General features: G+C 39.2%; 1 protein-coding gene across 3 annotated transcripts in view; it reads right to left on the bottom strand.

The window, feature by feature from the left end:
* The window catches only part of LOC129366980 (zeta-sarcoglycan), a 304,564-nt gene that overhangs the window by 18,480 nt on the left and 270,104 nt on the right, over positions 1–15,980 (bottom strand). Inside the window, exons 1-4 of one of the 3 annotated variants that reach the window (XR_008606671.1) lie at positions 9,435–11,789; positions 5,346–5,486; positions 5,162–5,251; positions 3,652–3,718 (exon numbers count right to left, since the gene is read on the bottom strand). Coding sequence is in view for 1 of the 3 variants with exons in the window: in XM_055041146.1 (XP_054897121.1) it covers positions 3,595–3,718 (124 nt within the window). In the remaining 2 variants the exon portion in view is untranslated. Of the gene's footprint in view, positions 1–3,594; positions 3,719–5,161; positions 5,487–9,434; positions 11,790–15,980 lie in introns of those variants that run through there. The other 2 variants (XR_008606670.1, XM_055041146.1) reach the window with 2 other exon arrangements.

Here is a 15,980-nt window from a genome sequence, read left to right as displayed (position 1 = left end):
GAACAAAAGGGAATGCTTAATATTCTGCATGAGGGATGAGTTCTTATGAGTTTTGAAGTTTTCCTGTGTTTGATGTTCCCTTATGACTTAATGTTTTTGTTTTGTTGTTTTCGTTGGAACAAATTTTCAAACTTCAAATCAAAGCTAAAAAGAAATGAAAGGCAAAAATTGAGAAAAATTTGAATCATGCAAAGTATCACTGCCAAGTGTTACATGTAGACTTCAATCTCCCTTTGTTTTTTGTTTTTTTTGTTTTTTTTCCCCGTTAGTGAGATGTTAGCTGATTAGTGACCTGTTTGCTTCCCGAAAACGTTGCTAATATTCTAGAGGTTGCTTCATAAAAACGGCCACATTTTGCACATTGTATGTGAAAAGCTATTTCCGATAATTTACAACATTAAGCAGTGGAACCCCCAAATTTAACTATGCACAAACCACATTCATGCTGAAACAAAGTGATAAAGACTTAAATGTTTCACCAGATGGGGGTTTCTAAGCAAAAGAGGAAAACCTATTTTCAAAAATGAAACACTTTAAACAGGCAACAGTTTAAATGATGATGTCATGAATCTCTAAATTTCAATGGTAGAGATCCAATTTGTTTGTAAAGTGGTATACCATTGACATTTTTCTGCCTCTCTGCCTGCAACTAAAGTGACTTCTTCTTTTCTTTAATGATTGTTTTTCTCATATTATTTCTTTATCATTGCTTTTCTCAGTGTAATCATCTTTTTAAATGACCACAGTATTTTCAAACTCAGAGATCAATAACTGATGATGAAGACCTGCAATAAAATGGAAAAACTACGTGCACTGAACAAAAACACAAAATGCAACACTTTTGTTTTTCCTCCCGTTTTGTCACGAGCTGATCTCAAAGATCCAAGACTCTTTCTATAAACACATCTATATATTCTCATTTATTAATATATATTCTCTAGTGCTATAAATAGATGTCTAAATCTGTCAGTGAGCACCGGCTATCGGCGGCTAGCTGTGACAAGCTAGCCATGGGTGAGGCTGTTGAATTCTGGGCAACAGGTGATTTCTCTGTGCATTTTCAGTAGCTTTTTATTTTATTACAGACAAACAAAATAATGAAATCAAGTGAATGCAAATGGTTTTTCTACCACACTCTAGATTTATTTATTTTCTTATAAAATCAGACACAAGCTGCATACCAACGGTCAGGATATTTTCAAATTTTGATGATTCTTTCTGTATTTGTCTGTAGTAATATGAGCCTTTTTGTGAATGCGTTTACCCATGCTGATAAGCCTTCCCTGGCATTTATGAAGCTGTGCCTTGGTGATCACAGGCTTCTTTGTGTGTGTGTGTGTGGCTGAAGAGCGCTGTAGAAAAGGGAGCAGGGGTTGAGAAGCAGAGCACTATAAATGCTTAATTTTCTCACGCCTTTCATGATCTCAAGCCTCGTCGGAGGCCCGCACCGCAACCCCTTGTTGAGCTGTGCTTGATGCCACTGTTCCTCATCAGTGGGGAGCCAGTGATTTATGCATAGACAACATGGAAAAACATCAAAAGTCGAAAACGATGATGGTCGAACAAATGCCAATGAGACAAAGCATAAAGAGAAGGCAAAAATATACATATGAAGCTCCCTTCTTCCTTGTGAAGTGAGAGCTCTAGTGATGTATAACCCTGGCAATGGAAAGTTAATTAGATAACTCTTGGAAAGATGAAGGCCCGAGAGGCTCAGATGGAGTGGATGAGAAAGAGAGGTTGACAAAATCATCCAGAAAGGAATGCTATAGACTCCAAGAAGAGAAGAGAGACACAAAAATGAGTCGGGTGAGAGAATTTGGAAAGTTGGAGGGGAAAAGCAAGGTACTGGAGATGACAAACAGCAAGATAATTAAGCAGGGAGAGAAATGTGCAGAGGTAAATCAATTTTTGAACATGTTTTCATTTCAAAATGCTACTAACATTTCAAACACCTAGGACACTGTAGCCTATAAAGTAGTCTGAATCCATCTTTACACAGGGTTTCTTTTAAGAGCAGGGTTGAAGGAAAACAATAAATGTTGATAAGAATGCTTTAAAACATTTTACATCCTGAAAAAAATTAGAGAAGATTAAAGAAAACTCACCAGGGCAATTAAATCCCCTCACATTTTAAGTATCAGTGATGGGTTTTCTAGCAGGTGAGGGTGATAAGCAACCCTCCAGATACAAGCAGGTATGGATGATGGCTAGTAATGCACTATAGGATTTCTAGTCGGAAAACACTTTTTTCACATCACGCGGGTTATGTCCCCAACAACTGGACGTTACCATTGGCGGAAAAGATGAAGACGACAGGAAGTATTAGGAAGGAAGATGATGGCACCGAATGTTTTCTTTCTTTTTTTTTTTTTATGATTAATCATGTGACCAAAATTATGCATGTGTCCTTTAGTTGTGTGTTTTTTTAATTTAATTGTGAAATTGTGCACACGCTTTTCTCACAAATTTACAACACAGTTTTGCACACATTTGAGATGAAAATAAAATTAATGTAGCAGTAGAACAGCACAACAAAAACAATAAAAACACTTTGACAAAGGTCAGTCCAGTAGCTGAGAAACAGAAAAATATCAATTTTTCTAAAAATGTTTAAAAATATTATATTAAAAAAAAGGAAAACTAAAGAGCTGTCACTGCATACCTCGTATGTGATAGTGTGTACAATAAATACTCTTTATGAGATCAGATACTCTACAAATACACGGTAGATGAAGGAAACCTTTTGTGAATTCTGCAGTTAAGGCAGGTTTCTTTGACATTTAACATGTGCAAGTCTTGAGTCTACTCAGCTTTTATCTGACGACTGGTTTTGAAACGCCTCCCGGACGGATGAATAAAGACTTGAGTGTTTTCCGTTACTGCATTACAGTGTTTATAAGAATGCGTGTGTGTGCTGGTTGTAAAAAAAAAAAAAACGAAAAAAGAAAAGTTTGTGTGTGACTGACAATGACAGTGCGTGCAACTGGAGGGGGGTCATTCTTCTGTTAATTACTAAGTTAATGACACACTATGCTCCAGTGGACAAGCAATATGGCAGGTTGACACACACATACACTCACACACTTATGAACACACATAGAGATAATGGCAAAGTCTGCTTTGGCGCTCACAAAAAGTGGCAGGCTGCTATGCGACGAGCTTGACAGTGAGATAACAGGCTAACAATGACACACAAACACGAGCACGCGCGCGCACACACCCACACACACACACACAGCAGCAGCAACAACTGACAGGGAACCTCATCAAACCAACTTTAATGAAGTCACTTCTCCCAAATTGAAGAGAGCAAGAAAGCAGCGATGAGAGGAGGAGGGGAGGAAAGGAGGACAAGGTCACTTGGATTGATAACGCTCATTAGCTTAATAAGGTACTTTAATGAAGCTGGCCCACTACAATAGAGTGCAACACAGTCTACTGCCCACACACACGGTACCACAAACATTCTCACATTTCCCTGCATTTTCAACTTCCAACACTGCTGTTGTGAGCATTTGAGCTGTAGGGTTTTATTGCAGAAGACCTTATCCTCCCAGTATACATCCGAAACAAACGTAAACACAAACTGACCTCTCCGTCTGAGGACTGCAAGAGGAGGTCTTTCCTACAGGAAGCCGTGAAGTCTCCCACTCCAGCACTGACCTCTACCCCCCTGGGAGCTTCTAGCGTCAAGGTCCGAGTTGGGGACTCTAGTCTGTAAAAATCAACAAACAGATTTTAGTCACTCCAGAAGCAGAAAGAACCTTCTGGTATCGTTGTCACCGGACATAATTGCAGTGACAATGATAGGAAGATTTCTGCTGGCTTTGTTCAATAATTACACAAGTTTGCGCAAACACACACTTCTTTTCTCCTTGGAAAGCAAAGATGCTTTTGAAGTGTCGATTTGCGAACAGAGCAGTTGTACACCATGCCTTTTGAAAACATATTCATAGTCACGTTGAACTGTTTTTGTAATTTTTTACATGAATGCCGTAAACGCAAACATGTGCTTGAGAGACCAACAAAAACTATTGCACGAGTGTCAAATGAAGATGAATAACTGACAGTTTTCAACATTATTCTTCTAAAGAAAGCATTAGATCAACCAGACTGGTCAAAAAAAGATATTTGAAAGCTCTTTCTATAGACTTTGTATTAAATTTAGTCCTGTTTGGACTAACGCAAACATACCAACACAGCAAGTATACCAGTGGACCACTATATCTAAGAAAAAGATGTCGCATAAAAGTGCAATATTCCCTGCCAGTCATTCCAGAAAGTGAAACGGTCAATTCACAGAAAAAAGTTAAATTCTGAAATCAGAAATTTTAATAAGACAAAAAAAAATAAATAAAAATAATACATCAAAATGTATCTATACCTCACTCAATCAACAGTGTAAAAACATTTATTAGCACGACAGCAATCAAATCCTCCTTATAATGAGTAAGGAGTTTTTTTTTTTTGCCTGTTTCCAACAGGTTTTTAAATAGTTTATCTTTGATGAGCTGCAAGTCTTTGAGGTTGAAACGCCTCCTTGCCAACATCCTGACCTTTAGCTCAAAATGAAGCGAAGGCATCAGACTTAAAAGTGGGGACCGATCCACAACATTAATTTGACCAACATTTTGATCAAAGCAAAAGATTGCTTTGAACCCAAATCCCGCAAAGGTATTAATCATTTTAGCCTGAAATTTATCTTTTATGTTTAGTACCTGACCAGACTAACGTCTGTAAATCAAATTACCCGTTGGAGACGTTGAAGTCTCGTCTTACTTTTATTTTAGGATAGACGGACACATCTATTTTTGGCTGGAGTCTTTTTTTTTGTTCTCTTTCTAGCAACCAAATCATTTGTCTTTGGAAAATTTGCATCCATAAATGAAAAGAATTGTTGCAATTTACAGCTTTAAAGTGCTTTGGTCACAGCTGATATCATTGCCCTTGAAGCGAAAAGGGTCAGTCACTCAGCCTGCGACTCAAAGAGGGAAAAACAAAATGAGTTGATTAAACAGCTTGGTGGAGTTAGATAAGCGCTTGTGCTTCACTCAAGGGCATGATAGGAAATGAAATTAAATAAAGAGCCCTTTTAGCAAAGCTGAAAGAATTACGGTTTATGAAGTGGGAGTTATAACGAATTAAACCAAACACTCACAACAATCATCAAATAATACGATGCGTAAAGGCACTTTTCCAGGCACAGCATGATGAAGGGCACTTTAGCAAGTTGGTTTCTCAGTCCCTACTGAGAGGGGACAAATCATTTAATCCCGTGGATTTATCAGCTGAACTTATGCCATGCATTTGGGATGTTGCCAAAAAAAGGGAAGAAACCTTACATGAACGGACACTGGCAGCTTCAACCAAAGGCACCGTGGCTCAAAATGAGCAGACGACTTCCCCTTCCAATATCCTTCACTACATGCTCCTAACCGGTGCTTTACATGTAAATGCTCAGCTCAGGACTGCAGCCTGAATAACTGGGGAATTACAATTAAAAAAAAATAAAATAAAAATCACAAAGACATTCAACATTAATCTATCTCATAATTGCTCCATCTGTTGTCAGACATCACACTGTCAACGTTTCTACATTAAAAAAGACGTTTTATTGGGGGAGGAAATTTATGTTTTTCTAGGTTTCAGCGTAGAAGTTTTAGGTAACTCTATTATCTTTAAAAGCAACCTCAGTGGACATTAGACATCTCCCTAATTGTATGACAACACACTGAAGAGGAGCAAGCCGCTAACAGTGGCACTTAATTTAGAAAACCGCTTGAAGCGGAGCACTTTAAAGGGAACTAAGCTGTCCCATCTCTGCTTTTGCTCGTCTTCCCCAAAGAGAAAATAAGATCTTCTTCGGTCCAATCTTTTCAGTTTATTATATTTCTAATACATCATATTTTGCTAATAAAATACTTATCACTCTTGGCTAAATGACATGATTAGCAATGGCATGCTATTTTGCTTCAGCTGCATATTTAAATTTTTAAAAAAATATTTATTAAAGACTATTTATTTAATAATTCCTAATTTCTCTATGCAACAGCAGACCCAAACTGTGGAGTGGAGGATCAGTGAGGCAGACATAATGTGATGGACGGTTTGCCACTGTGCAGTGCTGAGCATCCAAGTGGTATAATAAGCATTTGGAAGCAGACACTTCACACTGGCTCTGACTTATTGATCTGTAAAAAAAAGCTGTACATGTTGTCAGAGGTTAAGAAATAAAACAAAAAGGAGGGAAAGTAGAAAAACACAACACAATGCAGTGAGAGACATATCATGAGAAAGAGGTGGAGGGTGAATTAATGTTGTAGTTAACCAGCATTTAATTAGAGAAGCGTAAACTGGGAATCACAGAGCGTTCGGGAAGCAGCGTGTATGCTCGTAAAAAAGCATGCAAACACACTTTGACTGATGCTTTATATCCGTCGCTCCCATCGCTCTCTCAGCCACCCTCAAAGCTTTCGCTCACTAACTTCTAACGTTTCACCCACAACGTTTCTTAATACTGAGTTAGGAATTTACTTTGATGGTCCCAGCAGAGACGTATACCCAGAAGAACCCAACATACTCAAGAACAAAAACCTTTCCTGATTCATATGTGAAGCAGTTCATGCTGTATTGCATTTCATTGTCAAAAACATAAAAAAGATTGGAGACTTATCCGACTGGTGAAATTAGCTTGCTTAATCTGCAACTACCTTGATGTAGATCAAGTGTATTTGCAACAATTAGGTGTTTTGTTCTGATATTGCCATTTAAAATGAAGACAGTTTTTTCACTTTATCTACAGTCTGGCTGAGTATTTATTTCGGCCACTTGCTTTCTACTAGAAAAAAATGACCAACAGAAGAATACATGGAGCAAGATTAATATTCTGTACGTAGAACATTAAATCAACATCAATTTAAGAACAACAAGAACCCCACATGACTTTCAAGTATTTTGTCTTCACTCTGTTAAATATTCCCTTTTGACTTTATGAACAATTTCTTAGTTCGGCTAGCATTAGCTAAACTGCTAGTGCTAGCTAGCATTAGATTGTGCTCTCTGCTTAGCAGAAGCTAAAATGCAAATGCTGACTCAACAGCGTCCATCCTTGCAGAGTCGGGAGATCTCAGCAATGTGAACACAATAATTCACACAGACCACTGAAATTAACATTTTAATGTGGCATACCAAAATACTATTTCTATATGGAAGAGGTTATGAAGAGGTTATGAAGTCTGGCGAGGTTGTCGTGTCGTTCGAAACAGTGATATGCGAAAAATGAGATTCCACTTAGTCTAATGTCTGCAGACGTAATTTGGTTACAGCACATCAAGTCCAGTGGATTTGAGAGTGAAATGCAATTTATTGTCTTAATCTTCGTGATACTGATTCTGCTGCATGGCATCGGACACAGAAGTGCAGAAGTTGATGAATGTACTCTGGGATCAAATTTAACAAAGCAACAACTGAATTGAATTATTATTCTTTTTCATGAGTCAGCTGTAGAAGATCGCTACAACCACACATGTGCCAAGGTAAGCTCAAGGTAAGCTACTGTCTCCTGCCGAGGAAGCTGAATGTCAATGTTTCGCAGACTCACTAAAGCTGAGCAAAGTCATTTAAGTGGATGCACAATAGTATTTAGCGGAGAAGGTCTGAAATTTTAAAATGCTTTGGAAACTTTTGGACTCTGACTGATATCATGGAAATCTAATCAGATAATATATATAGCCACTTATATTTGTTGTTCTACAGTCCTTCGTATCAGCTCCACATTTCTTGCCTAAATGTTAATTTGGCCTTTTCCATTAACCACTTTGGAAACAGATGTCTCGCAGATGAAGCGCCAAACTGCACTCTTCAAGTAGCAATGAAGATAAATGGGAGCAAACTTTTCAAACTGAATGTGGAAATTAGCAACTGTATAATATTAAATTTGAAACTGTTGAAAATCTGCTCATATTTGAATGACGCTATTACAACATCCAGGACTTTGTTCCGCAACTATTCATTTGTAAATCAATCAACCACCAAAATCAACCAACTAAAACATGAAATGTCTGAAAAATTAAAAACTTTGCCAGAATGAATGTTGAATATTTTTGTCAGTCTTTTCACTGCATGAACTGTACTTATCAACATTCAGCTTAAATGCATGTTGTACTTTAACAACACAAAAAAGAGGAAAGAGCTGCGGCGCATAAAGGGTTAATTTAGATCCTATAAATATAAACGATCACTACATTTCTAAGTGTCCCACCTTCTTTTTCTTTCATCCGAAGTCTGAAGCCCATAGTGAAAGTAAATCACCAACACATCCAAAGGAACACGCGCGCTCTTTTACACACACACACACGCACGCACGCACGCACACACACACACGCACGCACCGCCCCCCCCCCACCCCCCCCCCCCCCCCACACACACACACACACACACACACACATTCACACAATGACCTCCAGAGCCAGGCACCGGTCCATAGACACTGCTGAATAGAGGAGCAGATGGTCCAGAGGTGGTTTTAGTGAAAACTGGGAAAACTGAATGTGTGTGTGTGTGTGTGTATATATATATGTGTGTGTATATATATATATAAAAATGTATATATATATATTGTATATTCATATATAAAAAGGTATATATATATATATATATATCCATATGTATATATAGATCATATATACATATTTATTATTTTTTATATATATATACGTGTGTGCGTATATATATTTATTATTTTTTAAATAAAGCTTATATATATGTGTGTGTGTATATATATATATATATATATATATAATATATATATATATATATATAATATATATATATATAAAAAATATACATATTTTATATATATTTATATACATATATATATTCATATATAAAAATGTATATATATATATATATATATCCATATGTATATAGATCATATATACATATTTATTATTTTTTTATATATACGTGTGTGTGTATATATATTTGTTATTTTTTAATAAAGCTTATATATATATATATATATGTGTGGATATATATATATATATATATATATATATATATATCCATATGTATATATAGATCATATATACATATTTATTATTTTTATATATATATATACGTGTGTGCGTATATATATTTATTATTTTTTTAATAAAGCTTATATATGTGTGTGTGTGTGTGTGTGAATATCATATTTATTCATACAGTGAACCCTCCCTATGATGCGTTTCACGGTGTCGCTGCTTCACGGATTTTAATCGTGCAATGTGTTCTGCATTCTGATTGGCTAAACAGTCTCTTCGCTTCTTCTCTACATGTGTGTCAATAATGTTGCATTTTAATATGAACACGTATGTAAAACAGCTTGCCAAATTTAAATTTGCAAAGAAAAAAACTACCAATAACTTTATTCTTCTCACGAAAAAACTCACCTGCACAGAGGACTTTGGAAGAAAAAACCGCGACAGAACGAAACACGATGCAGCTGCAACACGCGAGTCTCTATCTGTCCTTCTGCACTTTGTGTTTTGTTTTCATAATCATTTTGCATTTTCTCCGCTTCAATCCAATAACTCTGGTCGCGGTGGTTCGGTTCTGATCTTCGCAATTTGAAGCCTCCGGTTCGTATTGATGATTAAGATGATCATTTTACAGTACGTTTATTCACTACTTTTATTTGTTAAACAAATGCTTGCGTCTGTAAAAAGGTTTTGTTTTCATAATATCCATTATAAAATACTCCATAATGAAAATCGCGGATTTCACCTTTTGCAGGTTCTTTTTGGAACTAAATTAGGGTTCGCTGTTTATATGTGTATATTTATGTATGTCCTCCCTCCGTGTCCTCGCCTCCTACTGGTCCTCCCTCAGATTGGTCCTCCCTCCCAGTGGTCCTCCCTCCGATTGGTCCTCCCTCCGAGTGGTCCTCCCTCCGAGTGGTCCTCCCTCCGAGTGGTCCTCCCTCCGATTGGTCCTCCCTCCGATTGGTCCTCCCTCCGATTGGTCCTCCCTCCGAGTGGTCCTCCCTCCGATTGGTCCTCCCTCCGAGTGGTCCTCCCTCCGAGTGGTCTTCCCTGTCCCATAAATGTTAGGTCTTCTGGGATCTTTTTCTTCTTTTGAATTTAATATTTTCGGCTTCTCTCCAAAGGCACCTTCATCATCTTCCGGACGAGGGGCCGTATAACTGTCACAGATGTTACAATTTTTCGTAAATAAAAATGAATCCATTAGTGGAAATGTCCTCAGTGCAGTCAGTGAAGTCCACACTGCAGACGTTCTGGTTTGTGGCCTTGGTTAGTTGTCCCCCTTTCACTACATAAGTGTAGAAGTGGGTCGGCTCGGATCCCCCACAAACAACGGAAGACAGGTGGTACCTTTCAGTACCACCTTTGCATTTGGCCGGCACATCCACGACCTGACTGGAAACTATCCGGTGTTTCCTGGTCAGCCTGTGGAGGAAAAACACTAGCACCTTATTGTTAGTAAGGCAGTGCTTTCTCTCCAAGGCCGACTCGCACACTGAACAACGGCGTTTCCCCCGCACATCCAGCCAGTAGTACAAGAGCGTTGCAATGCTGGCTGGAAATCTCACCGGTGGAAGGGAGATCAGGGAGCCGTTGTTTAGCAGCTCAAGAAACATCGTGCCACAGACAGAACAAGAGTTGTTGTTGTACAACTCCCTATCTGTGGCACTTCCGAAAGCGTCCAGCCAGACCATGGACGACTCCAACAAACATTTTATATCCAAGTCCCTTCCCAGGTCCGATGGCTGACACCTCTCCCTCAGCTCCATCAACACCGGGGAAAGGTCCTCCGGACAAAAATGTCTGCCGGGGTCACGGACCGCAGAGAGGATGAGCCTCGTCCAACTGGGGATGGACGAAGCCTCCAGAAAGTCCCTTTCCTGAGCGAGACACCTCCGTGTGACGCCCAGGTTCAGGACGCTCTGGAGAGCAGCGTCCACCCAGCTGTAGCGGAGTCCATCGTCCGCCAGTCCATGGCCCACCAATGCCGTCCCCTCTGTCCCTGGGAAAGCTGAGCCGACTTCTTCTTTTTTCCTCTCCGGGGGACAATCGATCTCCAGGCCAACGGAAATTGTTGCAGACAGAGTATTTTGAGCTTCCTCGGCCAGGGAACATCTTATTGGAAAAGTTCCTGTGTAAGACGAGCGGAGAGGAGAATGTAAAGGAAGGGCCAGCGATGGGACCAGGGAAACCAAAGCTTTCTCTGTGGCGTCAGCCACAGCTTTGGCCGCGAGGTCGGTCGCAGACAAGTCTTCCCCAGCCGGGGGAGACTTCTCTACAACCGCTCCCTCGCCCTCATGTTCCGCCGTCTCTGAACAAACTTCCCCGGCCGGGTCAGTTTGTTCGTCGACAGTCGGAATCCCCTCAGGACTGTCTGGTACAGAGTCCACAACACCAGTTGTCTGCTCTGAGCAAACCTCCCCAGCCGGGCAGGTTTGCTCAGAGGCAGTGGTGTCGTCCTCTGTACGGACGGTCCTTGAGGGGATAGAGGCCGAGGTCCCACTCGGGTCGGTCTGTTCTGTGGAAGTGGGTGTTGGACCCTTCCAGAGCAAGTCCTCCTCTCCACGTTGATCGGCGTTTTCTTTCGAATCCTTCCCGGAAAAGTACTGGTCCGTGAGCTTCTGCATGCTGGTGGTTACCGCGTAGCCAATTCCCCAACCGAGGGGGATGAGAAAAGGGACGAATGCTTTAGCTAGGCCAAACATGACAGCTGTGTAATGATGATGCTCTACTCTGATGCTCCAGTATCTTCTTCTGGCTGATGCTTTCAGATTCAATCTTTTAAGCATCAGAACCTCTTTGATCTATTGTGATGTAAATGTCATCTATGACCTCATCAGTGACCTCATCAGTGACCTCATCAGTGACCTCATCAGTGACCTCATCTATGACCTCATCAGTGACCTCATCAGTGACCTCACTGGACTTCAGCCGCAACGTCTTGCTTCTGATCGTTTCCATAGCAATGATCAGATCAGTTCTGCATAACTCAAGCTGATATAAAATACTTAAATAAAAAGTAATATTTTGTATTTATTTAACATGAGATTAATAGATTTGTATATGATTTAATTTTGCATTTGGTCTTAAGCTTTTTATCCACCATTATTTTTAATTATTATTCATTTATCATGATTATTCATGTATTATTCATGTTTTTTTCTATTTATTTTTATTTTCGCAGACAATTTACTGCTGTGACTATTTTACCAAACATAGGAAACAAAAGCAGAAGAGAGATCTATGTATGAACTTATACATCCTTTTATTGAGTTCCAGAACCCAGACGTTCTTGGTTTGGGTCATTCAGGAAGCTTTAGGGATGAAAGTGCTTCATGATTGTATTTTCAGAGGCAGATTTTAAGAGTTTGGGTCGCGTGTTATTCTGGGATGTAGACGTGTGTAGGAATCCCCACGATGTCAGTAAAACGAGTAGCATGCCTTAGTAGGTGTGTGTGTGTGTGTGTGTGGGTGTGTGTGTGTGTGTGTGTGTGTGTGTGTGTGTGTGTGTGTGTGTGTGTGTGTGTGTGTGTGTGTGTGTGTGTGGAGGAGTGGCTGTGGGGATTCAGGTTTAAGTGTCCTTTTTCTGAATGTAGAGATTCACAGATAACAAGACTAGTTCAGCGAAGATTAGGAGGCACAATCAGGGCAAACCGTCAAAGCTCTCACTAAAACACACGTTGCACATCCACAAACACACACACACACACACACACACACCCACACCCCCCCACACACACACACCCACACCCACACACACATCAAGTTTCTGGTCAGGCCCTCAGAAGGTTGTGTTTTTTCTTCCGCAGTACAGATAGCAGGAGTCCGCAGCAAAGCTCTTATCTTTTCAATTCATTATTATAAGAAAAAAAAAAGGTCTTACACCTCCCTCTCTCCCCATTTGCACCCCCATCACCACCAGGACAATAATCCCCAGTTCTCTCCTCCTACTCATAGATCCATTTTGACCTTCAGTTGAGACAAGGCCATTTCATGCGCCGTCCATATTTGTCCACCCTGACAAGATAAGCAGGACAGGAATATATCAACACAAAATGCTTTTTATCTTAATACATTTCTGGTTAGAACAGATAGGAGAGTGAAGCAGACAGAGAAGTGGGTTTACATTTTGTGAAAAGGAAAAAAGGAAACATAATCTAAAGAGTGGCACTCAATGTCAATGAATAAAAACTGTCCTTGTTTTTAGTATGCTTTTGTCCAATATGCTACCCAAAATCTAAATTTATGTACATTTTTTTTAACGATTATTTAAATTGAGTGTGTTCATGAACACTGGTATTTAATCTGGGCTGCAAAAAATTATTTAGAATAGAGCTTTGAAAAGTAGATAAAGTCCTATACAAGCAAAAAAAAGTTAAAAAAGTAGATTCATGTAGTCATAATTTAGGTATTTAGAGGCATTGACCACTTTTCCAAAGTTGAGCTGAAAGTTTGAAGGAAATGTTTTCAGTTTCAGGGATTTCAGCTTGACTTATTTTTTTCCCACATGACTTGGTTGACATTCATCCTGCCCTTTTCTTCTTTAGAACCGCTGAAGGCCACGCCACCTTATCGCCAACCTGCCATTTCGGATGCGAACCTTTAACCTTTTCACTCTAAATGATCCGTCATCTGCTTCAATGCCCCTGTTGCCATCCTCCGTGAAAAACTTGAAATAAGTTTTTAAATATTAAAAAGTGCTGCTGACTTATATGCAGAGTGAGGTTTGAAGACAGGAAAAGTGTCATTTTTGACTTTTAGAGGCTTAAATTGAGTCAGATTGCAAAAAGGTGGCATTTCTAAGAAAAAAAAAACAACCTTTCTAGGTTGCTTAGAGAGTTTGCATGTGGGCAACTGAGTGTGATGTGTATTTCAAGGGGTGTGGTAAGAAAAGCTTGGAAAAGAAATCCTTCAACTTTTTAAAAGAAGTTATAAAACTTCCTAAGCCATTGAGTACGTTGACTTCAAGAGGAAGTCAACGTACACATTTCTTTGTGGAAAGCAGGTGAAGAAGTGAAGCAAGAAAAATATGTTTGTGTGTTTATAAATGTAGATTTGGAGTAGATGAAAGATAAACATTCATGAACTCATGGTATAAACTCACTCATGTTGTAAATTTCGTCTATAATTTATAGACGAAAAACTGAACTAAAACTCCCGACATAGTCTTAAAATCGTGAATACAGCATAACGCAAAGTACCTATTCAAATAAGGAGAAAGAAAATGAGCCAAAGCACAGAATCTGAAGGGTTTGCTTCCAGAACATGACAGCAAACATTGGGTTTACAAAAGCACATCTGAACACATCCCCAGGCTTACGGAGCAATGTCTCCATGGAAATGTGCAGATCTGCGTACAAACTAAACAAATCACAAACACCTCCGAACTCAATGTCATTTTGGTTAATGGGTGCCGTTAAGTATGTTGCTAAAAACAAGCAAACCAGAGTGTTGCAAGGCACTAGTCCTCAACTCAATGTTTGAGAAAGTCTTTGACCAAAATGGCTCCACTTCAATTCCCCCATCCACCTGCTTGAACTCCATGTCCCTCATGTTGTTTTGATCTTTCCTTTTTTGGTTATCAGCTCTAAACAACCAATGTTGTTTCAGAATTTTTAACTTTTCCATATCCATGAACGTCTTGTGGCAGATCAAAATATTTGACAAATAATAGAGATAAATATACAGTTCAATATTTCTTACCAAGCAAAATTCAGTCAAGACTTTGCGGGAGCTTCAAAAGGAGTTGAGCGATCAAGGAGTATTATACACATGAGAAAAAGACTGCTGGTCCAAAGTAGTCATGTAAGATGAAAGGATTCTGCATTTCAGCGAGGCAAAAGAATCCACTTCTCTTTAAGTCCAAGGTGATGTTTCCACAGTCAGTGATGAGTTGAGGTACCATGTCAGGATGACCACCTCTATTCCACAGAGCTTCGATGCAGTAACTTATGCGAAATGAGCCCTAACCAAGTTTTGGGTGTATAGAAATGAACATGCTTTCCAAAAATCTAACATTTCAAAATAACTATCGTGTAAACTCCTGCTAGTGGTATATTTATCAAAGTTACATAATTCCACTTCTTTGTCATAACATGATGAGGTAAAAACTCACTTTCATGTGAAAAAATAAATAAAGTTGGCGAGCAGCCTTCTAAAACAAAGCTGGGAAAAATGTTTGCATTGCTGGTTTGAGTAAAAACCGTCGGCCAATTTTCTAAAAGGTCAAAAAGAAGATGTTTACTTTTAACTATTACAACATTAGCTCATTGCAAGTGACTTTCATTTCATGAGAATAATATTCAAGATTCTTCTACTTTGTTTTGGCATTCTGACACTCACTGCTTATCATACTGTCTCCCAGTTCTGAACTCTCAGTGAAGCCCTCCATATACTGAGGAAAGCTTTAATGTCTTTATATCTGTGGCCTCTATTCCCTTCCTTGCTCCTCAGGTGGATATCCAGAGCTCCAGGTTTAGCTTGGCTGTCTCCAGTGCCTTAATTACGGCTAGTCTACTGTATTCCTGTGAAGTTTTTCTTCACTGAATCTTGCAGCTGCTCTGATTGAAGGCTAACTGTTGTCAGAATTGCATTAATCTTGCCTTACAATCTTTTTCTTTCAGTGGGGAAACCGCTATGTGGGATTTGTTTCCTTCATCATCTTGTAGCCAAGTGTCTCTGCAGGGACTGCTGTTGAGGATTACATCACTTTAATAACTTTGATAGCGTCCATCGGTGAATTTTGAGGGAGCGTTTTCTGTTAGCAGAATTTCAGAGAGTGCATACTGATGCTACGAGTTTTGATAGGCATACAGTTGAACATGAATATCTCTATATTCCTGCTGAAGATTGTTTCAGCACAGAGTTCTGTATAAACTTCAACTTCTACATCTTTGCGGCAGCATACGCTAGCACTAAAGCAAAAAAAAAAAAAACACACTTCATAATAAATAA

The sequence above is a fragment of the Poeciliopsis prolifica genome, unplaced genomic scaffold, assembly GCF_027474105.1.
Source record: "Poeciliopsis prolifica strain line A6 unplaced genomic scaffold, Auburn_PproV2 SCAFFOLD016, whole genome shotgun sequence".
In the NCBI taxonomy this organism is placed as follows: Eukaryota; Metazoa; Chordata; class Actinopteri; order Cyprinodontiformes; family Poeciliidae; genus Poeciliopsis; species Poeciliopsis prolifica.
The sequence above is the reverse complement of the archived record's forward strand: the minus strand, read 5'-3'. Positions and strand labels throughout refer to the sequence as shown.